At 46.8% G+C, this 24,979-nt stretch overlaps 1 protein-coding gene across 2 annotated transcripts in view; it reads left to right on the forward strand.

Moving 5' to 3' along the window:
- Positions 1–2,767: 2,767 nt before the first annotated feature.
- The window catches only part of SNX19 (sorting nexin 19), a 36,242-nt gene continuing 14,030 nt past the window's right edge, over positions 2,768–24,979 (forward strand). For both annotated transcript variants that reach the window (XM_082843958.1, XM_082843959.1), the window contains exons 1-8: positions 2,768–4,893; positions 6,697–6,835; positions 7,961–8,061; positions 8,167–8,286; positions 10,503–10,633; positions 11,831–11,927; positions 12,406–12,586; positions 15,035–15,164. In XM_082843958.1, the coding sequence (XP_082700084.1) occupies positions 3,181–4,893; positions 6,697–6,835; positions 7,961–8,061; positions 8,167–8,286; positions 10,503–10,633; positions 11,831–11,927; positions 12,406–12,586; positions 15,035–15,164 (2,612 nt within the window). In that variant the 5' untranslated portion in view covers positions 2,768–3,180. The remainder of the gene's footprint in view (positions 4,894–6,696; positions 6,836–7,960; positions 8,062–8,166; positions 8,287–10,502; positions 10,634–11,830; positions 11,928–12,405; positions 12,587–15,034; positions 15,165–24,979) is intronic.

Consider the following 24,979-nt stretch of genomic DNA (forward strand, 5'->3'; position numbering starts at 1 on the left):
TGTGACAACCTAGAGGGGTGGGATAGGGAGGGTGGGAGGGAGGCTCAAGAGGGAGGGGATATGGGGATATGTATATATGTGTACATATCACTTTGTTGTACAGCAGAAACTAACACAACATTGTAAAGCAATTATACTCCAATGAAGGTGTAAGAAAAACAATACACAACAGTGTCTTTCTGGCGGTCCAGTGGTTAGAACTCCGTGCTTCCACCATAGTGGGCATGGTTCGATCCCTGGTCAGGGAACTAAGATACCACATGCCACATGGCCAAAATGTAAAAAAACAAAAACAAACTCACAACAACAGTGTCTCTGTCCTGTAACTAGACTGAGTCCCCTTAGGTGAATTACAGTGTCTTATGTGTCCTGTTATCCCCAGCACTCTGGCAAGACACCTAGAATATTTTGAGAAATGATAAGAAGGAAAGAAAGAAGGATCTCAGAGATAGTGAATGATATGGCCAAACAGCCAGCCTCCCCCGCCATGTCCACACACCGTCACCACCACCAGACACCAGTCCTGCCCCCACCTCCCCCCAGTGATTAATCTGTTTGGAGACTGAGCCCCTCCGCCCCAGACCCCCAGTCAGCAGCTCACACCAGTCAAAATGACAAGTGCGCTGGCACGTTCATCTGCAGATGCTGCTTCATCGTATCCACTTCAGAAGCAGGAAGGCACTCTCGGCTACCTCAGTGCTCCAGACCATCTGGTCAGGTGGCACAGCGCCCACTTACAAGGTCAGTTTTTCCTGCCCGGAGCATTCCAGATTCTGCTGCAGAGTAAACTTCCTCTCTGAACCATCTTGGGGAATTCTTCAGACTCATCCTCAGTCCCTCCAACATCCACTTCTTTTTTATATATATATAAGTTTATTTATTTATTTATTGGCTGTGTTGGGTCTTTGTTGCTGCGCGCAGGCTTTCTCTAGTTGCAGCGAGCGGGGTCTACTCGTTGCGGTGCACAGGCTTCTCATTGTGGTGGCTTCTCTTGTTGTGGAGCACGAGCTCTAGGCACACGGGCTTCAGTAGTTGTGGCTCACAGACTCTAGAGCACAGGCTCAGCAGTTGTGGCACATGGGCTTAGTTGCTCCATGGCATGTGGGATCTTCCCGGCGCAGGGCCCGAACCCATGTCCCCTGCACAGGCAGGCGGATTCTTAACCACTGCACCAACAGGAAAGTCCTCATCATCCAGTTCTTATTTTAGTTCTTGGCTCGGTGGCAGGGACATTTCTCTGTGATCTTCTAACTGCCCCTGAGGACAATGGAATGGTCTGGGAGGACAAAGACAGCAGCACTCACTTCTGAGGCTCCTTTTCTGTGAGAAGCAGAGCACCAGTGAAGTGGCCAGCGTTCTGGGAGCTCAGGAATGTGCCCAGTTCCCTTTGTGGGCACTTTGATGCTAAATCCAACTTTTGCTTTAGAAGTGATAGTCATGAACTATGCCCCACATCTAAACAATGGTTCCCTTTGCATTCAAAAGAGATCTTTACCCCAATAGCTGAAACGGAGATGAGAGGAGAAGCCATGATATGCTTCCTGTTGGCACAATTTTGGGTTGGAGTTTGCCTGAAGATTCCTCTAAATATGTGGGGACTAAGGCCATCATGATGAAAAGCTGCTAACAGCACAGAGAGTGCTGAAGACAACCATGAACAGCCCTGTACAAATGATACACGTCCCGTGCCAAAATAAAAAGGAAAGCCACATGCACACAGAGCTCCTGGGGGCCAAAATGCAGAAGGAAGCCGGCTTCACATGAAACTGGCACCAACACTCTTACACCTGGTCAGTGCTACTGTCGAATACTTAATTTTCCTACAGGTAATTCCGTCTGTGTGGACAACTGAAGGCAAAAAACCCAAAACCAATCAAATAGAGCACATTCCCAAGCAAATCTATCAGAAGACTGTCTGAACATACATCTCTATCTCTGCTTTCTTTTCCTATATATTTGGGGAGGAAAAGGGAAGAAGAGATGGAGGGGAATAGAAAGGCAGCCGAAAGGCTCCCTTCTCTTTGAGGTCTCCCTTAACCACTACAACCCACGGTGACCTTTCCTTCCCCTCATACGTATAATAATTTGCATTTGACCATATCCCATACTGACGTGCATTATTAAATATGCACTCATGACCCAAGAACGCGTCTCCGCAATTATCTGCAAGGTCCTTGAGGACAAGGACCGCTTCTACTCCTCCACACTACCTATCACAGGGATTGAACCTAGCAGATGCTCAAAAGATTTAATTGCTCGGGCAATGCCACCAGCAAATAACCCCAAATCACAAAAAAAGATTTTATTATACGGTATTATGAAATTTTAGGAATAAATCTATCTCTGTGTTAATGTTTTATGCCTTGTATTCAGCAATTCCTGAGCACAAGTTCGCTGAGCTGAGCTGGGTGTTGGGAGACGGGCGCTGGGGAGTGGGGGGTGAATGTTAAAATGTATCACCAGGCCAACTAAAATATGCCCAAATGAGAGTAAAGTAATTGGACTACTGAGTTTGCTTAAACGGTACCCGGTGTTTGCAAACTTCATTTAATCCCTGGAGCGGGAAATGAGTCTCGGAGGGTCCTTACCTGCAAGCCTGCTCGCAGGTCCCCATCTCTAGGAAGTGGGCGCACGCTTGGCTAGCTCGCGCTGTGCGGTCACGGAGGCTCCTCACCACCAGGGGGAGCCGGGCCGCGCCGGGCCGCGGGACGCGCGGCGCTCTCCCGACATGCCTCGGTCCCGCCGACCCGGAAGCGGTCGCCGGTGCCGGGCCGGACGGCCGCTTAGACAAGAGCCGGGCTGCGGAGCGCAGGTGCCCGGCGGTTCCAGCCCGGCGAAGGACCCTGTGAGGCCGCGGAGGAGAGGCCGCTAAGTTCACTGCAGGTGGGACTCAGCGGGGCGGGGCGCAGCGCGAGCCGTTCCCGGGCGCCCCGGTCCTCGGCGTCCGTGAGTGTTCTGTGGGCCCACGGCCCTGCCCACCCTCTGAGGCCGCGGGCCGCCGCCCTGGCACCATGAAGGCCGAAGGGTTTTCCTCGAGGGCCGCGCCCCGGCCGGAGGAGGCTGCGGAGAGGCCGAGCCGCCGAGCCACCCCTGTCGCCGGGCCCTGCCTGTAGGACGTCGGGGCCCGCCGCCCGGCTCTCGTGTCCGCGCCGCAGTAGGCGACCCATCGCCGGCTCTGACATGGAGGAGGGGGCAGCTGGTCCGGGGAGCCCCCTCCCGCCCGCCATGAAGGCAGAGACCGCGACCGCGGCGCAGGAGCCCCCGGCCGGGCCCAGCCTCAGTCACCTGCTGAGTAGCCGGAAGCTGGTGGCCCTGGGGGCCGTGCTCGGCTGGCTTCTGGTCATCCACCTCCTGGTCAACGTGTGGCTCCTGTGCCTTCTGTCTGCGCTGCTGCTGGTGCTGGGAGGATGGCTGGGCGCCGACGCCATCGTGGGGCCTTCGGGTCGGCTGCACCTGGAGCGCTTCATCCCCATGGCTGTCTGCCCCCCAAACCCCGAGGCCGAGAGGCAGCTGGAGCAGGAGATCGACCGCACCATCCGGATGGTCATGCGGGACTTCGTGTCGTCCTGGTATCGCACGGTGAGCCAGGAGCCTGCCTTCGAGGAGGAAATGGAGGCAGCCATGCGAGGGTTGGTCCAGGAGCTCCGGAGGAGGATGGCCAGGGTGGACAGCCATGCTCTTGCCCAGAGGGTTCTCACTCTCTGTGGTTGTCACTTGCAGAGCTATCTTCAGGCAAAGGAGGCCACGATGGGGAAGCAGAGTGGCACAGATGAGCCCTCCCAGCTCTGGGAGGCTTACTGCCAGGCCACCGCCCCACATCCTGCAGTACAGAGTCCCAGGGCTGAGGTCGCCTACACACGTGGCATTGTGAACGTGTTGCTTCAAGGCCTAGTGCCAAAGCCCCACTTGGAGACCCGGACCGGCCGCCATGTAGTGGTGGAACTCATTACTTGCAATGTCATGTTACCACTGATCAGCAAGCTCTCAGATCCGGACTGGATCCACCTTGTGCTAGTGGGCATCTTTTCCAAGGCCAGAACTGGCCCAGCAGGAGTGGGTAAACCACTCTGCCCAGCCAGTGCCCTGGAACAGCCCTCAGTGCCCACATCTCTGCCACTGATTGTGGAGGTCCAGAGTCTAGCAGATGCGAGAGCCCCTTCTCCAGCCCCAGTGCTCCTAAACTATAGTGAGCCTTCACACCCCTCCCCAGAAGTCGAAGAAGGCCATGAAGCACTGGAGGGAGATTTGGGGGGAGTGCTAGAAGAGAGAGAAGTAGGAAACAACTCTTCTCACTTCCTGCAGCCTCTGTTCTTGTCCGAAGACTCAGAGCTGGAGTCTCCGTTGTCTGAACTGGGCAAAGAAACCATCATGCTCGTGAACCCAGGCACCTTCCTCTCTGCCAGGATTCAGGACTCCCTGTGTGCCCTAGGGGGTTCCCAGGCTCTGGAGTCTAAGGATGAAGAGGGATCTGAAGGAATTGAAGGGGCAGAAGCTGAGGAGGGTCCAGGAACAGAAACAGAGACCGGCCTGCTTGTCTCCATGCTGAATTCCTGCCCAGAGATCCAGATTGACACAGCAGACAAGGACGTAGAGCAGGGAGATGTCACCTCTCTTACGACTTTGCTGGCCAGTCCAGAAAGGATGTGTCCCCCACGACCCTCGTGCTTAGAGAAAGATCTCACCAATGGTGTGAGCTCCCTAGATCCTAGTCTCCCACAGGTACTGCTCTCCTCCTCTCCACCTGGTCCCCTCAGCTCAGCCACCTTCAGCTTTGAGCCCCTGAGCAGTCCCGATGGCCCCGTTATCATCCAGAACCTTCGTATTACCGGCACCATTACTGCTCGAGAGCACAGCGGCACCGGATTCCACCCATACACGCTCTACACGGTGAAGGTAACAGGGTTAGAACTGTGGTTGTCCACTCTGGTCTGGGAATGAGTCGGAAAGCAGAGTCAGTGAAGCTAGTGTTTTGAGAGGGAGGGGCTACTCTTACTTAGTTTGCTATGGTTAATTCAGCCAGCATCTGTATGTGAATGGTCTGAAGCTCATTTGTGAAGCAGAGTAGGCCTCTGTCTGATACCCTCACAAACAATCCTAGAATCTTGGTATACTGAGAGTCATATTTTTCAGTGGTTCCCAATGGATACAGTCTTGTCCAGAGATTCTTTCCAAACTTCTTCCCTGCTAATTTCTTTCTTTTTTTAAGTACTGGTATCTTTCATACTTTTTGTTTTAGGAAGGAAGGTTATTTACCTGTATATACATCGAAAGGTAGCAAGTTCTTCATTCCTAGAGATGTTTAAGAGCAGTAGTAGGAACTGCTTGGCAGAAATGATATGAAGGGGGTTCATGGATCAGGTGGCTGGTTCGATTAGAGCAGCAGCTCCCTAAAGCTGGTTTGGGGATAAGCTGCCTCCAAGTCAACTGGAGAGTTGTATTTTTAAAAAATACGAATCTTGGGGCCCATTCTTGGGAAATTCTCATTCAGAATCCGTCAGCGCCTATCAGAATCCGTATTCTGACAGCAGAGTTTGTAGCCCAAGTGATTTTGAGGTGCAGCCAAGCTTGGGACCGTGTCAGTATCAAATAGTGTCCCTCAAGGAGCAGACTGTTCCACAGAGAGCATCATAACTCCCAGGTGCTCCCAGTCTGAGAGCTCTAACCTGAATTCCACCTGCATGTCTTACCTAGACCCTTCCTTCTCAGTACTGGTCTCAGGGACTACTTTGCTCATTTCAGCTCATAAGGAATACCTCTCTCTGCCTCTAGAAAAATTTTAAACACCAGCCTCAAGTCCCACCAACAAGGAGATCGTTTCTTCCATCACTTGCCACAGTATAATACCTTAACCAAACAATAACAGTAACCTACTCTTAATGAGAACAAGCACATATATTGTTCTTGCACAGAATTTATTATATCTTAACTACTCTGTCAAAAAGTCTCCCCCTGTAGGTATGAAGTTGCAGCTTTCATGCTGTTCAGGGTGCTCGCTCTGGGGGAACTTTCAGCACCGTTGTCATTTCCGACATACCAGCTCTCCAAGCCTATGAAGACAGCAGACTCTGACCCCTTAAAACATCTCTAGTCTCCACATGACTTCTCATCATACAGATGACCTGTGCTCGGGAAGAAAAATTCAGCGTCACTCCCAAGAATGATAATTAATTTGCCCAAAGCAAAACAAAAACACATGTTCCTTTAATGCATTCCAGGCAAACAAATGATTTTTGTTCATCGGCTGTTTTGGATTATTTGTTCTTCCCCCAACTAATATAGATAATCACTGCTTGCGTGTAATGACAAGATGGTTATCCCCTTATAACATCCAACCCCATAATTAGGGATGAAAGAGGCAGTGTCATTTTTATCAGTGTTGTACCTTCTTTTTTATCCTGTGTCTTTGGGATTTGAAAAGAGTTGTAAGTAAAGAGAGTGTTTGCAGGGAGAGCTTTGAGATGGAAGAAGGAGTGGAGGGCAGTAAAACTCATTTTTCACTTCCTAGGCCACGTCTGTTGGGAAATGCATGTCGTTCCGTAATTCACTCAGTTTGAGTTACTCATTACAACTTAGAGCAACAGTCAGATCTAATACGTTCAGGAACATAATAGAAGCATCTTGCTCCCTTTACCCCTACTCTACTCTTATTGTGTGGCCAGTAAGCTGATGCAGTAAACAAATTTGTTCACCCGACAGTATGAGACCGCCCTTGACTGCGAGAGCAGCAGTGGCCTGCAGCAGCTGGCCTACCACACCGTGAACCGCCGTTACCGAGAGTTCCTGAATCTGCAGACCCGTCTGGAGGAGAAATCCGATCTACGAAAGTTCATCAAAAGTCAGGAGTTACCCCAGCCCCAGAATGCCTGCTTGCTGTTCACATCCAGCCACCCTGATCTGAGAGGCTGGAGGCCTGTTGGTTTGTGGGGAGGGTGGAGGGGGAGAGTGCAGCCTCAGGGATCCTGTGCTCCCCCAGTTTGCTTTTGGGTATTTTGGGTTTTAGTGCTGGACGGTGCTAATGACATTCTTTCCGAGGTGCTACTTTGCCACCGAACGTTTTGTTCTGGGGCCCCATCTAGTTTAAGCTTAGGAAGGAAACTTCCACAGTCCACCTGTGCCTGTGAGGTAGTGTGAGGTGTTAAATTAACTTTTCCAAATTCATAGGTCGATTGCTCTTAGATATTAAAATATCATCTAGAAATCCTTGCCAGCTTTCCTTTAACAACAGGCTTTTTGGTGTGCTGTTTGGTACTTGTGAGGCACAGGAACAATAAGAAAACATAAAATTTTACTCGAAAAATAAGCTAGTAAGCAGCTGCTTTGTTTTTTAAAAAAATGCCAGCGATCACTCAAACATTTTAATAAGTTTTGGCATAAATTGTGTATTTCAGTTGCACATTTTCTTTCTTAATAACAATAATTGATACCAAAAATATATGCCCAGTTCTCTACTAAGCACTTTATACTTATTAGCTCTTTTAGTTCTCATAACAGTCTATAAGAGAGATACTATCATTATCCCCATTTTACAGAAAAGAAAGAAAGAAAGATTAAGCAAGTTGCCTAAGGTCATTATTATAGTAGGGCTTGGAGCCAAAATTTAAACTTCCGGGCCCTTGTTCATAACCACTATAGTGTTTGGCCTCTTATACCTTAATATTATCATTAATAAGGAAAGTAGGTTGTCTGTATTATATCCCTGGGGTATATTTGGAACTCCTGAAGTAAAAAAAATCCGAAGGAGGGGAGGACCCGGGGAGGGACTCTGAAGGGATGAGCCCCAGGCCTTGGGACCCAGCCCCCTCGCCAGCCTCGGGCCGCCTCTCAGCTCCAGCTGGCAGGTGAGGGAACACAAATCCCCGGGAAATGCATTCAACAGTTCTATTTCCTTTACACACAGGACGCTTTTTATATGGAATGGCTTGTAGTGAATGTTAATGAATTAACTTCGGGTTTTTTTAAGATGTGAAGGGTCCTAAGAAGCTCTTTCCAGATCTTCCATTTGGAAACATGGATAGTGACAGAGTGGAAGCCCGCAAGAGCCTCTTGGAATCATTCCTGAAGGTCAGCACCCTCTGCTCTCGTTCTAGCCACCAGGCAGACACCCAAGCCAAGGTGGAGAGAGCTGGGGACCAGAATTTCTCTTTGAAGTCCTTGTGTCTCTTGCAGCAACTCTGTGCCATTCCTGAGATCGCTAACAGTGAGGAGATGCAGGAGTTCCTTGCTCTGAACACAGATGCTCGTATTGCCTTTGTCAAGAAACCATTCATGGTCTCCAGAATAGACAAGGTACGAGCGGGGCCGCCGTGCTCAACCTTAGTTTCTCATCAGTGTGGAGGCGGGGGTGGGAGACGCAGCACCCAGCAGTAAGTGGAACACGCACTGGGATTTTCAAGACCTGTTGCCAATATTGGTTAGGTCGTCTACTTGCCGGACGACAGTGAACAGCTAATGAGGATACGATACCCCGCCACAGTCGGTGTACACACGTCTCCCAGGGATGTCATGGCGTTGCGATTCCAGGGGAGGGATGTAAGGGTGCTTCTGCATCTCCACAGATAGGTGGGGCAGCAAGGTCTCTCCCGGAGACGAAGGTCATTCCCAGGGTCGGTCACTCAGGAAAGAGCCCTAAGACAGGACACCGAGCTGGACTTAGGTTTGTGTAGTGATTCTCTGCTGGAGAACAGAGTGTGAGAGAACTGTACCTTCTTCGAGATGGTAACTCAGAACCTTTGGAGACGGTAGGAGAAGGACATTTGAGCACCACACTGGAGCCTGTGAGCAGAGGTTGCCAACTGATTTTAGCACCTCCAGGGCAGAAGGCTGAGGTTTCTGCTTATCAAAAAATGCATATGTTTTAAGAGGTTAGAAAACACTGACTTGTGGCAGAAGAGGCCTCTCCCTCTTCTCATCTAGACTTCAGGGGATAAAGTGATACAGTGGAACTTCATGTGGTGGGAGTTAGGAGACATTCACTGCTGGGAGGAAAAAACTGCAAATCAGAAAGGGATAGACGAGGTAAAATCCCCAGAGTTCCCTGCAGGTGTGTTCATCCATGCTGACGTGTTCCTTCATTGATTTTTTCAACATCTGCCCCCTGCATGCCTACTTAAAGCCACGTACTGTATGCGTTGCTGATGATACAGGAGTGAACAAGACAGATATGCACCCTCACCACAGACTACCGTCCTGTGAGCCGAGAGAGCGAGTTGTATTTTCTCAGCTACGTTATCCGCATTCATGCGGCTCTCTGTGTTCTTGCCCTGGGTTGCTGTCCCCCGGTCTTTACTGTGGTCCTGCTTGACCATTTCAGCCTTGCCTCGGCTGTGCTGGCTGTGCTCGTGGAGGACTAGCACAGAAGAAAGTCAAGCAGGTGCTGCGCTGCTCTGAGCCAGCAGTGTTCATTAATGAGCCAGAGGCACCAAAGGAAAAGTAAACGTCTCCTTCCATTTGGATATTTTAGGGTTTCATTTGTTTGTTCTTTTTTCTTTTTAGCAAATGTTTGTATGTCATTTTCCCATTCTGAGAAATAGAAATAATTTTTACTCTTCAGTGAGGATTGTTTCATTTCGTCCTTATGAGTAGAGAAGTTTATATCAATTCCAGATTCCTTAACTTTAACCTGAGTGGTTTTTGTTATTCTTTCTCTAGTTAAAGAAGAGAAATTGTTCGAATTAACTGAAAAACCAGATTTTTTACTCTGTGTGAATTGCTCTCAGCATTTTTATATCACATGTTTCTAGAGGGTATTTCTTAATCTTTATCACTCTTTCTTTTCTCCATATATTCCTGTCTGTATTCCTTCCATTAGTCACATCTTGGTGAAAGTATTACCAGTTTGGAAATGAAAAATCATTCTTCTGTATGAGGACTTCCCTGGTGGGTCAGTGGTTGAGAATCCACCTGCCATTGCAGGGACACAGGTTCCAGCCCTGGTCTGGGAAGATCCCACATGCCGGGGAGCAACTAATCCCGTGTGCCACAACTACTGAGCCTCTGCTCTAGAGCCCGCGAGCCACAACTACTGAACCCTCGTGCTGCAACTGCTGAAGCCTGCATGCCTAGAGCCCGTGCTCTGCGACAAGAGAAGCCACCACAATGAGAAGCCCGCGCACCACAACGAAGAGTAGCCCCTGCTTGCCGCAACTAGAGAAAGCCCACACGCAGCAACAAAGACCCAACGTGGCAAAAAAAAAAAAAAAAATTATTCTGTATGAAAAGAAAAAAATTGAAAATGAAAAGTATTTCACCAGCCTGTAGAACTTCCAGATTATTATTTATCCCATTGTTTTGGCTTCTTTTCCCATGACATTGTTTGTCTTAACTCTGTGAGGAAGAAGATTTTTATGGCCAGAGAGAAAAGGGGAGAGAGTTTCCACTAAGTCATTAGCTAGTGTCTGTGTGGATAGCTAAGGCTCTGCTAGATAGGCCAGCCGTCTACTTGTCCTGGGTGCAGAAAGCACCTTTGTGGTTTCTGTCTGACCCTGCATCTCTGACCCCTGCAGGTGGTGGTGAGCGCTATCGTGGACACCTTGAAGACAGCATTTCCTCGCTCTGAGCCCCAGAGCCCCACAGAGGAGCTGAGTGAGGCCGAGACAGAAAGCAAGCCCCAGCCAGAAGGCAAGAAGGCTACCAAGTGAGAAACCATTCCCAGTTCTCAGGTTGATCCCCAGTTTTCAGCCAAAGCCCATTCCCACACTTAGGCCCTAGAAGAGAGGAGATGGGTCATACCTACCAATTTTTATACAAAGCCAGACCACAGACTGAGCCTGAGATCCTGCACAGGCACACTTGCTGAATGTTTGTCTTGCCATGAGAACCCAGGGCCCCAACTGACCAGAGAATTTTGATTAGAAGGAAAATTCTGGAATATGGATATTCTCCTTTTTTATTCCCCTGGAAAATTGAGATGTTTCTTTCCCTTTAAGAATTAAGACTTATGACTGATCTCTGTTTGTCATCGTTTCTGGAAATCTTGGCTCAGATGTTGAGTGTACTAGCAGTAAACAGAAATGGGCTAGAATGGACACCTACAGGGCCGATTTTAGTCACTGGCTATTGCTGCTACTCTCTCCTGCACTAGGGTCCCAGGTGCTCTCTGGCAGCACTCAGAGCCAGCACGTGGAAAGGAAGGGCACCACACTTTCCTTCCTGGACACTTCGTATCGGTATCTGGGCCATTACGAAGGGAGAGAGAGAATGGGGGATGGGGGGTTGTAGAATGTGTGTGTGTGTGTCTGTCTGTCATGTGTCATGTTTCATGGGCCGGCAATAACACTCACAATTCTTAGCCTTTTTTTTTTACTGGGCCCATTTTTGAAGGGTAACCATGGTGCCTGTGCTTATAAGAACGCTGTTCCTTGAAACATTGAGGTTAGCACTTGTGGTTCTTTCCCTGGTTTTATTTGGAACACAAGGGGAATAGTGGATGTGCAAAAAGGTGTGAACAACAAGGACACCCTTCGTCCGTGCCACTTGTCTGTTTAATCTTCAACAAATGTTTAATGAGTGCATAGTATGTGCTAGCCACTCTTCTAGCCTATGGGAATACAACCGTGACAGACTGGTCCTTATTTTACATTAGCAAAAGTCCTTTCACAAATGCAGGGTAGGCATAGCTTAGTGCAAGTGTTGCACTGTATATTAAGAATTGCCAAGAATATATATTGTTTGGGGGTTTTCAGGGCTAGGTCTCTCTGACCCTGAACCATAGTAAGCTCCTAAGAATAAGTATGGGTGTTCTTGTCTTGAGGTATTAATACCTGTCAGCCCTTTTGTATGGGGATCAAGACCATGAATTACATACTGTTTCTGCTCTTCGTTTCTGTACCAGGTCCAGACTGAGGTTTTCATCCAGTAAAATTGCTCCAGCACTGAATATAACTGAGACACACGAGAAGATTCTCTATTGTCTCCGGGAAGGCAGTGTGGTAAGAAGTCCCTGGAGAATTCTTGGACTTTATAGCTGGGATGTTGCATCTGCAGTTATAGGCAGCTGAGACAGTCTCCAAAATCAGAAAGGACTTAGGTGCCTTCCTAAAGGACTTAACCAACATCTGGGTCTCTGATTTTTATTCTAGGAGTACTTTCTCAGAGTGGTTTGGAATTCCTACTAGTTCTGGGTTGGCAGGTTGGCTTCTCAAGAGTTGTGGGCTTGGAATAATGGATGAGAGAATGAGAAAGCCAGTTCCTGGAAGAAAACCCAAAGTTTTTGTGGCAAGTGAGACTACAGAGGCATGGTTTTTCTTGCAATTTAGGTTAAAAAAATAAAAAACTTAGGTGGTCACAGAGTCAGTGGGTCCTCTACTTATGACACTTGCAGGGAAGGAACAGAGGAACCACAAGTGCTGCAGTTGGCCTGATGCTTTCTGCATTCTTCATGTGACATGCCACTGGCTCTTTCTTCAGGAGTCAGAGATCCTCTCCATGTCTGGGATGGAATCCTTTATTGAAAAGCAGACAAAGTTACTAGAAACGCAGCCAGCAGAAGCCCCAGGAAAAGATTCTGAACAAATCTCCAAGGGATGTGTGGATGACTGCGTGTCAGGTGCAGCCGTGCCAGCCCAAGACCTCAGCAACAGTGATCCAGGTAAGTGACAGAGAAGGGAGCCAGGGTACAGTCCACCTGGGACCTGGGACTGTTGGGATTCATTGCTTCAGTTTCTCATCTGTTCAGCTAAGCAAGCCAGGTGTTAGACACTAATGTTTGAGGTACTCTGCTGGGATACGGAGAGAATACGACACAGTCCCAGAGCTGAGTCGAGCAGAGGAGCGTGGCTCGTAAACGGGGAGTTCCAGCAAGATAAGATCTACGGTTATAATACCATCATTATTTATTTTTGGCATGCTTTGGCATATCTTTGGGCGACTCCCTTTATTTAGAAATTTTCTTCCCTTGATGTCTGTGGTGCCACTTCCCTGGTTCTCTTTCTGCCCCTCTTGTGGCCCTGCCTCAGTCCCCTTTGCTGGCTCCTCAGCCTTCCAGAGCTTTATTTTTGGCTCTCTGTTCTTACTCTGCGCATTCCTGGGTGATCTCATCTGTTGGTTGGTTTCAGCCCTAACACATATGCTGGTGATGCCTCAATACTGGAGGTGTATTTCCAACTGCCTACTGGAAGTCCACACGTAGATGTACTATAGGGCAGCTGAAATACAGCATTCACAGAATGGAATTTATCTTTTCCCCTGGATCTGTTCCTTCTGGTTTACTTACTGCTGTGGCAAATGACACCACCAAGTTACCCAAGGTAGAGCAGAGAGGAAGAGGTGAGGACACCACTCTCGCCTCGTAAGCATATGAGGCAGGGCAGGTTTACTTCCCAGCAGTGCAGATGTTTTCTACAGAGGAAAAATTGGGAGCCCTGGATATTAGTAGGTTTGCAGAACTAGAACTTTTTATAAGAAGAAAGTTTTTCAAATCCCCCAAAACAAAGGCTCCCGCTGAAAATAAAAGATCAAAAAATCTTGGGTTCAGAAAAGGAAAAAGGACTGATTTCACCATTGTTTCTCAGGTGCCCACAGTCACCTGACCTCTGCTCTACGGACCTCAGCTTAACTCTGTGAAAAATGGAGTTTACAACCCCATCTCTGTTCACAGAGCTTACATCTCACTGGTTAAGTAAATGAAGTGTTACGACAGCAGAATCATCAGAGAGCTCTAAGAAATTATAAATAAGATGGGATGGGTAAAATAATATAATTCTAGCCAAAATCAAGTCTTTAAATTTTGAACGTTATATCTCTAAAGGGATAATTTATGCCTGAGCCCTTCTGCCAGCCCTGAGAGACTCAACATGCTCACGTGGTAGATAATTTACCACTTTTATCAAGAGGACCCGGTGCCTTGTTAGCTTTCGCTTATTTTTTACTGCTACGACTAATTGTCACCACGTGATGGCAGCTCTGGGTAAATGCTAAACCTGAGAAAATGATAGAATTGAAGAGGGTGAATAAGGAATGCTATTTTCCAAGGAACTGAATATCCCATTTTGAGCAAATGACTAGAAAGCAGACACATCAGCTCCCATGCCCCCTTGAAATACAGTACAGAAAAAAGAAAATATATACTGGATGGGATTAAGAAGAAAGTAAGGTTCAGTTCTAGCAGATTTATCCAAATTTGAAATCATTCATGTTCTAAAGAACCCTTAAGCAAGGAATGCTGGGGCAAGCTGGTGCAGAGAATACCCTTTGGTCCTAGGCTAATAAAATGATTGTTGGTGATTAATTATAACATTAATCACAGCTGTAGCTGTGGTTATAGCTGAGGTTTATTCAGGAACAGTATGTATTTCTGGGGCAGTTTCCTGTGAAGCAAATCAGAAGTGACATGGGACCCCATGAACAGGGTTAGGGAACAGCGCTTGCACCCATAAAATACATCTATTTAAGAGAGTTCAGCTCAGCATGAGTATGAGCGTATTTGTGGTCCTTCCAGTCTTTGAAACAGGAAAGAAATGAGTAATTGTCATAGCATTTTACCAAAGGTATAGTGTTTTTCCTACAACCACATATTATCTCAAAATGGAACTGAAGTCTCCTGGATCCTAACCCGTCAGCTCTGTGTAATGGAGATGCTTTCAAAGCAACTTTTTTTACAGAAAAGTGAATCCCAGATCTGCTCACAACATTTCCTTGCTACTTTGTGGAGGCTGGTGGAATACAAGGATGGAAGGGAGTGGACCTTGCCGGTTCCCGTTAGTCACCAGTTGTGAGCACTTCCTTGGAACAAAATGTATTCAGCTTCCTGGGGGAAGTACAAAAGAAACAGAAGCTAGGGAGGCAAAATAATTATATGCAAAATCTTTTTAAAGATAAACAATACTTACTAAGTGACTAAGGAACATAAAAGAATTGTAAAGAAATACAGAACCTGTTACTGAACTTGGTAGAAATGAAGTAAACATCTCTTGAAAACAGATAGATTACAAAAATTTAAGATGACTGATATAAAGATGGAGAAGACCCAGTGCACTGAAATGTGTTCCTCAAGTATGGGTCTCTTCTGAGTTACTCTTGATGCCTTTCCATTCCCCAGGAACAGAGACAGAGTTGGCTGACACAGCCCTGGATCTGCTTCTCTTGCTGCTGATGGAACAGTGGAGATGGCTGTGTACGGAGAACGTGCAGAAAGTTATTCATCTCATCTTTGGGACCCTGATTCAGAGGTAGGACTGCTTCACATTAGAGTCTCAGGTTGGACAGGGGTTGGATGTGATGCCCAATTCTCCACTAGAAAGGGAAAGTATAGAGTCCAGGAAACCTGTGGCCATAAGAGAAGATAAAATCTCTGTTCTAGGGGTACAGGGATGAAGAGTGCCTGGAGAGTATCACCTTGTTGTCTAAAGTGTGAATAGGTCTGCTTCTGTAAGACTTGTGGCATCATCCAGTGAATGACAGGCACTACCTGTGATCTCAGATACTTCAGCTGAAGTCTTCCTCCTCTAGGATCAGTTCTCCACCCAGTTTTACCCCCGGGCCCTATACCTTCCACCTTGTTACAGTGGATGTGTCTCTTAACTAACAGTGTATAGTCACTGTGACGATAAGCAACAAGAAAGACAAGGAGAAAACTGGTCAGTGCTCAAAATAAAGATTATTTTCTCCGGGAGGGGTGTACATAGTCACTACTGAAGAAGCACTTACTGACACAGGATGGTAAGGAATAGAAAGATACTTGGATTTAAAACTTAGATTTTATAATTCAGGCTTTGTTATCCCAACACCACTTGAATCTCCTGAAAGATTTGTACATAGATGGAGTTTTTAGCTACTGACTTCCTAACCATGAAACTGATGCAAGCTTTGCTGAACTGAAGGCCAGAGACACTGTCTCTGAACCAGACAGACGCAATAGTGCTTGAGCTTTGGCCACTGTTGCGTGAGACATCCTGGCAGATCCCAGAGTAAGAAGAAGCCAAATCCTGAACTCTTCTGTTAGCATGTGGCTCATGCTAATAGGCCACTCAAAAAATAAAAATAAAAACTTAAGAATTATGTATCTATCCTGCAACAAGTAGGAAATCCATTAACAACAAGCAGTTAAATTGCCCCTTCCACACTTAAAGTTACATAGGATCAGGGAGTCTTAATAAGGTTTCATCGTTAGGAAACTAAATGAAAGAAGAGGATGCACGTTTATATTTGCTGAGTGTTTATCATTTCCAGCACCTGACCTCTGTTGGCATATATTTTCTTACAGCAACCAAGTGAGGTAGGTAGCCACATTTCACAGAATAAGAAAGTAGAGCTTGGCAAGGTCAGGCAACATACCCAAGGTCATAGTTAATGACACAGTGGAATTTGAAACTGGATGTGCACAACTCCAAAGCCAACGTGCTTCTTCCTACGTATCGCAGCCTGAAGACTGGTCTCCGTGTGAAGCCCACGTATAAAATGCTGACTGGTCTCTGTGCCTTGCTTTCACCCTTGTCCCTCCTCTATACTCAGCTCTGTCTCAAGGCTGCTTTTTCTGAAAAGCAAATATGAACATATATCCTGCACTTAATATCCATCAGGGTGCTCTGTTGCCTACAAGAGTGATTTTCCCAACATGCTTTCTAGAGTTCTAGGGTTCCACAGAGGCGCTTCAGAAGCCAACTTGGAAGCCACGGGGAAAACCGAGTGGACCATTTTGATCAGTTAAATAGACTGGGGGTCTGGATAAGGTTTTGTTTGAAAAAGGGCTCCACTGTGTTTAAAATATATATTCATTTATTATAGTAAAATTCCAACTCCTTTCTTACGTGATCTGGTCCCAGCCTCACTTTCAGTCCTCCCCATGCACACCGTCCACCGTGGCCTCAGTGCTCTGTGGATGCTCTTCCTTCAGGCCTCTCTTCATCCTCTGGTCTCCGCCTGATTGTCTTCTCTACTCGTTCTTTTCCTGCCCTCTCCCTGTGTCCTAAACTTCCCGTCGTCTTGTCTTCTTGGCCTACTGCTAAATATTTTTAAAAAATTAACATTCAGTGTCATTTATTCTGTGAAACTTTTTATGGCATCCTCTCCCATTTTTCCCTGGATCTAAGGAGTCTTCTTCTCTAGTCAAAGTTTTGATAATAATACTTAACACAGTATATTAGAGAAATGGTCTACTTTCCCAAAACTAGTGATCCACCCAGCGTATCAGTTTTCCCCCACGGTATTTGGCGATATCTCGAAATATTTTTGGTTGTCACAACTGGGAAGGGAGGCAGGATGTGACTAGAGGCCAGGGATGCTGCTAAACATCCTGCACACAGGAGAGCACCCTCTCCGCCCCAAGCAACAACGAATTATCCTACGCTGAATAGGATGTATCTACACCTCAGTAGTGCAGAGGTTGAGAAAGGCCTTGACTTGCCCTAGACCAGTGGTTCTTTAAGGGCCAGAACTGGCTTATGTCCCCAGCAGCTTCCACAGGGCCTGGGACATAGAAGCTGCTCATTAAATATTGGACAAAAGAATAAACATTTCCCTTCTCAATACCTTTATACTGGAAAGTAGAGTCTTCGTATGTTTTGTTCAGTCACGTGTGAATGTTGCTGATTGAGGCTTCATTTCTCTTCCTTTGTTAGGCTTATCTTTGCTCACCTTCCCCCAAAATGGGAACATCCTAAACGAGCTAGTGTGTCATCGTTGACTCCCCACCTCCTGAAGTCATTTAACATGATAAATTGGTTTCAGAACACAAGAAATTACTCAGTAGTAACAGAAAAGTACAGATGAATCTGGAGAAATTCAAAAAGGATTGAGATTCATATATAAAAACGGTAGGAAGGTTACTTGAAGTTTGAATGACTCAGAATATTAAAGAGCTTGGGCCAGAAAGGAGAGAGAAGTGTATTTGGGGAATTATAGGAAGGTCATTGAAGAAATGGTATTTTATGTAGCTGGGGAGCTTTAATACAAGAATTAAATCCGGGGGAATTGCAGGCTGTGAGAATTCCAGGCCGGGCTGCATTACCTCAGTGGGCGATGATCATAAATTGCCTCGTGATAGGGAGGAGACAGTAAGGTGGAGGGTGGGGTGTGAAGTTAATAGACGGTGCTCTCTGGAGTAAGCACTGACTTGACCCGACCGTAGACATGGGTAAGCCTGCATTGTGGCAAACATCCCACTTTACCTTAAAATACTCCTCTCTCTCTCCAGCTGGGTGATTGTTTTGGTCTATTCCTTTATTCACTGAAAAAATATTAAGAGCTGCTCAGTATAAGACATGATGCCTACTTTTACATATTTTACGGTTTAGCAGGGGTGAGAACTGAGGACCTTATCCGTGATCACAAAATGAATGCTTGGTGAGGGTAGAAATCAAACCCAGGTATTCCAAAGCCCAAGTTCTTATCCACTCCAGTATACTACGACTCTGCTGTCTTTAATCTCTCTGGGCTTCGGAATAGTAATGATGTCTATCAGTAGATATCTAGGTGCATAGAACATGTCCAGTAAATGTTAGCTCTTCATATTTGCACTTCAGGAAAAGGAAAGAAGGGTAAAAAGTGCATTCTGTTTCTGATTCCTCCAGCTAGTGGCCCCAAAGTCTCTCCCCTGTTCAGGATGCCCCACCCAGATCAGTCTCCTGCTGCAGCATCCCCTGCTCCTACTGTGCCTGTCTCTGCGATTGCACACAACCCCTGTTCTTCTATACAGGACCACGTGTGAGGCCTTTCAAGGTGACTTCATACCAATGGACTCACTTGCAAAGGCGACAACCAGAGCATCCCCGCATCTGACAGCAGGCGGCAGACCACCTGGTCTCCCTGCAGCACAGACAAGCACAGGTTCTGTACAGGGTGCAGGTTTACTGGTGCTGCTGGAATCAAGTTGCACCTTTCCTCACGAGAAGAACTTGGAGTCAGGCTAAGTTCCTCCCCTTTCCGTCCCCATACCCTGACAGTTCCACTGGAACCACACCTGGTTAGCTGGGTAGATGGCTGTCTGGTGAATGTAGCTTATGCCATAAACAAAATCAGGGAGAGGGCTTGTGGCTGAATTTCCCTTGACTTTCTTCTCTTTTCACTTTTTTTTTTAATTGGGCGGCATCTTTTTTTGTTGTTAAAGGGAGAAAATTCTGAATGTTTATAGTGACTTTGAAGGAAGCCAAAATGAGTACTGTGCAAGAACAGAATTTTGGGGCTAGTTACTTTTGGAAAACTCTGTAGCTGTGGCCTGTTCACCTCTGTTCATCCTAGGTGTTTCCAAGTGATGATGTTTTGCACTTGTTGACTTGCCCCATATTTCTTCCTGTCAGAAAGTTCTTATAGCTAATAAAACTTTATTCTTAAGTCCATTTTGTTTTGTATGAGCTGCAACAGAAATAGCAACACAGCTGTTGACACCCTCCTTGCCCTGAGCCTCTACAAACTAGAATTAAATGAAGAGTCTCACTCCTCCCTGTTCAAGGCCTTTCACCTTTCTCTATAAATCATTACTCCCAGCTTTTTTAATGATATACTTGGCCCCCTTCTCAACTATCTTGTGCTGGGTTCGCATTGTTCTTGAAGCTTCCTTAAGATAGCAGTCAAGAAGTCATGGACATCGGAGAAGGAATCCCAGTGCCCCCTCCAGAGGCTCAGAGGACCTGATGCCTGTGGCCCATGGCCGACACCAGCAAGTTCCATGTGCATGGTACACATGGAAAAGACAGGTCTTAGTTCAGGGTTCAGAGTGCAGACATTAGTAGTCTTATCAGCTGCCGGATTTACCATGCAGCAAGCTTTTGTTGAGAGTTTACTTTGTGCAGACACTGTGCTGAGCACGACAAGCATATCACCGAATGCCCTCAAAGCCGCGTGAAAGGCCCACTGTGGCCCCATCTCAGAGAGGCGAGGGCTCACAGAGAACTGTGCTTGCTCACTCAAGACCACAGAGCTAATAAGTACACGACAGGCAGTCTGCACCCAGGTTCGTCTGATGCTCAGCTGCAGTGGCTGTCTCTCAGGATCACATGTTTGCCCTATGGTTTGAAAGGATAAAAGCCAGCCCCAAAATCTTTGACTCAAAGCAGTATACATTCCCCAAGAGGAGACTGCCAGTCAGTTTGTAAAACAAAAACTGCATTTCCACATACGCCCACTCACATATAACACAGAGTACTCTGCAGCACCCGAAAGTCAGCCCATGGTACTTGTCCCCTGGACAGCTTGCATTTTTATTTTTAAGAAGAGGTTCATGCAGGGAACATTCTTGGGCGTTATTTGCTTTGGTAAGCAAATATGCTGGAACGTGATACCTCCCCAAAGCCGAAGCACCTCCTGCCCCACCTGTCCTCACTACGCCACAGAGGTGTGGGTGGTCACAGCCGGTTCAGTGCTGGCCTCCAAGACTGTCCCCTGACTGCTCCTCTGGAGGCGGCATGTTTGTTCCCTCCCTGAAACCACTTGTGTCTGAGCCATATCCTTTCGCAGAATACTTGGATTCTCTTTCTTTAAGCTCTAAAGAGAAGGAGAGTTGGTGTTGATGCCACAGGTAGCTACCGCCACTTCTCTGGTTATCCTGAACACACTGCCATCCCTGATGGCATCTAGACTTAGACGCATCTCCTTTTAAAAATGTCATCATTTTCCGACCTCCAGCATTATCATCTCCAAGAAGATAAGTTAATTTCTTCGGCTTCCAGCTTTCCTTACCCTCCTTGCTCCCTTAACAGACCTGTATGCATAACTAACTGCCTGGGACGCCAGGGACTGCTGCCAGATCAGAAGCATGCGCTCTCTCACTTCTTCTCTCTCCTGCACAGGCTCAATCTCTCCCTCTCCCTCTCTCCCCTCCCCTCCCCCCTCCTTCTCTATCTCTGGCCTGCAAGGGAAAAGAAGAGAGAGAGTAAATTCAACCTTCTGACCCCTCGTTCCAAGCCAAGGTTGGAAGAGTTCTGATTTGAGCCAGGCTCCATAAATCTCCCTTGATTGTTGGTGGTGTGGAGAGAGAGGGGGCAGGGAGCTGAAGAGAAGTTAGATGCCCAAAAAAGGCATCGTTAAGTCAAAGGGAAGTCTTGCACACACGCGCGCCTGACCTCGTGTGTCAGCTTCTGTGCTGGGAACGTCCAATTATGTAAGAAGGAGCACTCCTTATTTGGACTTAGAGTCTAAGGGAGGGGAGAGGAGTGGGGGTAGAATCTAAGCCAAGGAGTGAGCGCAGCTTGTGTACGCTGCTCATGTCCGCAAGCAGGAGAAACTGACGGTATCCCTGCATGCGTGAGAATCAGGCTTAGGGAACTGGACAAGCACTCAGACACTGACTGGGTTGGAGGGAAGGAGGAGAGATGTACTGTGCTCCATTGACGGTAGAAGGTTTGGGGCAGGAAGACCCAGCCAAGGTGAGGGGTGAGATTATTATGGAGTCCTGATGTAGAGTGAAGGAATGAGAAGAAGCTGGCCCGGTTCCCTGCCTGGATGCCCAGAGCAAAGCCACGATAAAAATACGAGCCAGGCTAGCAGCAGAGTACACGAATGCCACGTCCTGTGGCTCTGCCCTCCCCATGGCCCCGAAGATGGCATCAGACTCTGTGTCAAAAGGGCAGCAGACACATTCCTGGCATCTGTGTGAGGATTTCTTAAAGAGTGAGTGTGGGTGAGTGAGCATGTGTGTGTGTTGAGGGCACGTGGGATTGGAGTAACATGGCAGAAGAGTTGGGAAAAAAGAGAAAGTTATGCGGTCTATGGGTATAGGAGAGTAGAAAAGTACATGAAGTCAGGAAGCAGACAGAGGAAGAAGAAAAAAAAAGAATATGTCAGGTTAAGTTGTTCAGCAAGCAGTGGGTCCAGGAGAAAATTAAATGGCAAGCTCTGGACCTTGTGCCAGGCCATGGAATCGTTTTCTTAGAAAAGAGGTCTCTACAAACCATCTCTCAGGAAAGGTCAGGAGAAGGTTTATGGACAGTGTATGGGACCATTGGAGAGGGCTGTGTTCACAGGTGGGAACATTCATTTTCCTTAAGGGCAATTATGAACGGATGACCGTGAGCTCTTCTGCCTCTGCCATTCTCTTCGGTCACTCCAGAATCTTAGATGTTCTCTGAGTGGAGTCCGTTCAAGGGCCTCTTTCTCGGTGGGCATGTCTAAGTAGCAGATAGTTAAATGGTCTTTCTGACGATGGTTATATCTTACGGGAAGCTCCGGGCCCACCACTAAAAGGTCATGAGCAATTACAACAGAAAAGGAACTGACATTTATTAAATACTAACTATATCAGGTAAGCAGCTGTGTACTTTATATACTAAGGTGCAGTTCAATTCTCTGAGGTAGACATGTATTTTATAAGTGAGGAAAATAATACTCAGATTAAATAAGTTTCCCAGAATCATAGAGCTAGTAAGGGCTACATCTGAGATTCCACTTAAGTCATCCTGGCCTGCAAGCCTATGCCCTTCCTCCCACTGCATACGGGCCTCCCCGCTGAGCAAGCTTTCTCACCAAGCAGTGGCCACTAGAATTGGCCTCACCTGAAAGTCCCTGTGCACTACTTCCGTCTAATCTCTCTTACTTTCCATCTGACCGGCCTCAGAGACACATGTATTTGATGGTAGCATATAAATTCATTTTCATCTGTATTCTTAAAGCACTTCTGGATCAGAACTTACATAGTCTCCCTTTGGTGTCTCTTTTCTAAATCCTTCATCCAGTCGGAAAAAGATTATCAGAGTTACGATTCAGAGTTTCTCAGGAAACATGGATTATGGTTTCTTCCTTTGCTCCATAAATTTCTCTTTCAGTTCAGCTCTGCATTTCCTTGGGACTCTTATTTGCTAGGGCAGTCACACGTCTGATGTAGGACATAATGTGTTTACATTGCAGTGGTTTTTTGGCGAGGTCTTTATAGTGAGCTTGCTTTGTGATCTGTTAGTAGCAAAGACCCCGTGAGACAGACGGCCTTTTCTGCATCCTTCAGATCAGGGTCTCTTCCCTCATGTTAGCTGTCTCTGAACGCCATCCTGTCCTCCTCACATACTTACTTAACATCTCCCCAAGTCATACCCAGAGCAGAAACTCAGAGCTTCAGAACCAGGGAGCTGCCCTTTAACCCAGGTACTCCCAGCCCTCTTCCTTTACTTTCTAGGAAACTCACTTCATTTGGTTCTTGTATGGTGATCTCTTTACAGATAATTTTTGAAAAGTCTGTGTAAGATTTGATGCCTGTGTCTACTTAAGTACTTGTTGGGAGCTAGCTCTTCAGACCTACTATGGCATCATTTCTCTGTTAAGGTCCTTTCAGCCTAAGAGAAGAGATAATCCATAAGAATCAGAAATACTGAACAGTGTGAGGCCAAATGACACAGTATAGACCATAAACACAGTAAAAAAAAAAAATCATAAGGATTCTTGGGGTTAAATGTTGGAGAGGAAGGTGTTTAAAGCTAGACCTTGCATTATAGGAATCATTTAGACCGGTTTAGGGTAAAGAATGTCCCAGGCACTGAAACATTTTTAAAGAGGGAAAGGGACATTATTTTTACTTTTACAATTAAAAGTAACCTTTAAACATATTTTGAATATTTTCAGCCTGCCCCTTTCTGAGTGTCTGTGTGCGGAGAGAGAGATCCTTTTTTTTTGTTAAATACATTATGGAAAGCCCGCCTGCCATTGCTGCTTGGGGGAGTTAGGATGGGATTTCTCCCTGGGCACCAGGTGGCGCTACAGGTTAAACGATACCTATTTACCTTCTTTGAGGGAGCTGTTTATTCTGCAATTTTAGGTCCTTGCCCTGGTGGTTATAGTAATGAAACCATTCGTTGTCCCACTCCATGATTCAGAGGCAGCTTATCTGCCCTCTCCTTCGTGCCCCTGACTCTGAGACCAGCCCAGTTTGTTTTATCCTTCCCCCTCCTCCCGTTTTGATTGTCCTTCAGCATGCACTTCTCTGAGCAGTGTGTGCTGCCAGAAGATGCCCCTTGGAGCAGCCCCTTGGGGATTCAGTGCCAGAGCTGCTTTGTTGAGAACAGTTTTGACTCAGGAGCCCAGAGTGAACCAGGGTTGTTATAGCTGATAAAATCAGCTGGACATCTGAGGTTGAAAAATTTTGTCCGTACTCTCTGTAAGCTAGTTGGTCCTATGCTCAAGAAGGCCTTTCTAGGATACCAAAGTCCTGGATACACATGTCACTGAGGTAAAGATTGTCAGGTTGCACTGCTACTGGGAACCTTATCAGCCTGTTGCTTTCAGCCACGGGTGGAGATCATTTGGCTTTTTCCTATCAGCTTTGGTTTGGAGACGGAGCCAATGTTAATGCCTCAGTTTTGACCTTTACCTCTGTCTTGAGACAGAGACTTCACCAAGTGTCCTGCAGCCTGTCTGGTACTGGAGCAGGGCGGGGAGTTGAGGTGAACTGGTGGGAAACATACTTTTATCTAACACTGATATAATTATAGGACCAAAGGTTTTCTTGGGGTGATATAACCCCCATAAATATAGAACCTATGTAAACACAGTGTGCTTGCTGTGTAAATGCAGCTTCAAGGTATTCCCTCTGCCAGCTCTTCTCTCCCTCTTATTTTCCAACCACAAGTCGGGCCCCCCAAATCTCTGCTGTGTGGAGACTCTGGAGTTGTCACTGCTGTGTCCTGTATTCTTAGTGTCAGGATGGATAGCCTCCTGTTTGGAAAGGTTTTTTAAATTCTGCCTGTAGACATTTAACTTAGAACAGATACCTTCGGGTAGTTCTTCTCCAAGGTGATTCTGTTCATTATACTCACTTTCCTTCTTCCCCATCTTCTGCCAATGTTTGTCCTGCTTTCTTAACTTCCACATCTGCTTCATCAGAGAACAAACGTTCATCCTTTGTTCTCTTCAAGGCTAGTCTTTTCCAGCTTACTCTCGCCGTTTTCACAGCGTAATTTGAAACTCTGCCATGTCTGCTTGTTTACGTACATCCCTCATTCTTCTCTTCCAAATCGTGGCTGAGCGTACTCTAAATCTGTGATCTCTAGTGTTTGTGGACGTTGGGAGCCGGCGCATGGAGTGGAGCACACACTTCCTCATCACCTCTCCCTCCTCCAGAAATCCCCCT

This window comes from Leucopleurus acutus, assembly GCF_964270905.1.
Source record: "Leucopleurus acutus genome assembly, chromosome: 8".
Classification (NCBI taxonomy): domain Eukaryota; kingdom Metazoa; phylum Chordata; class Mammalia; order Artiodactyla; family Delphinidae; genus Leucopleurus; species Leucopleurus acutus.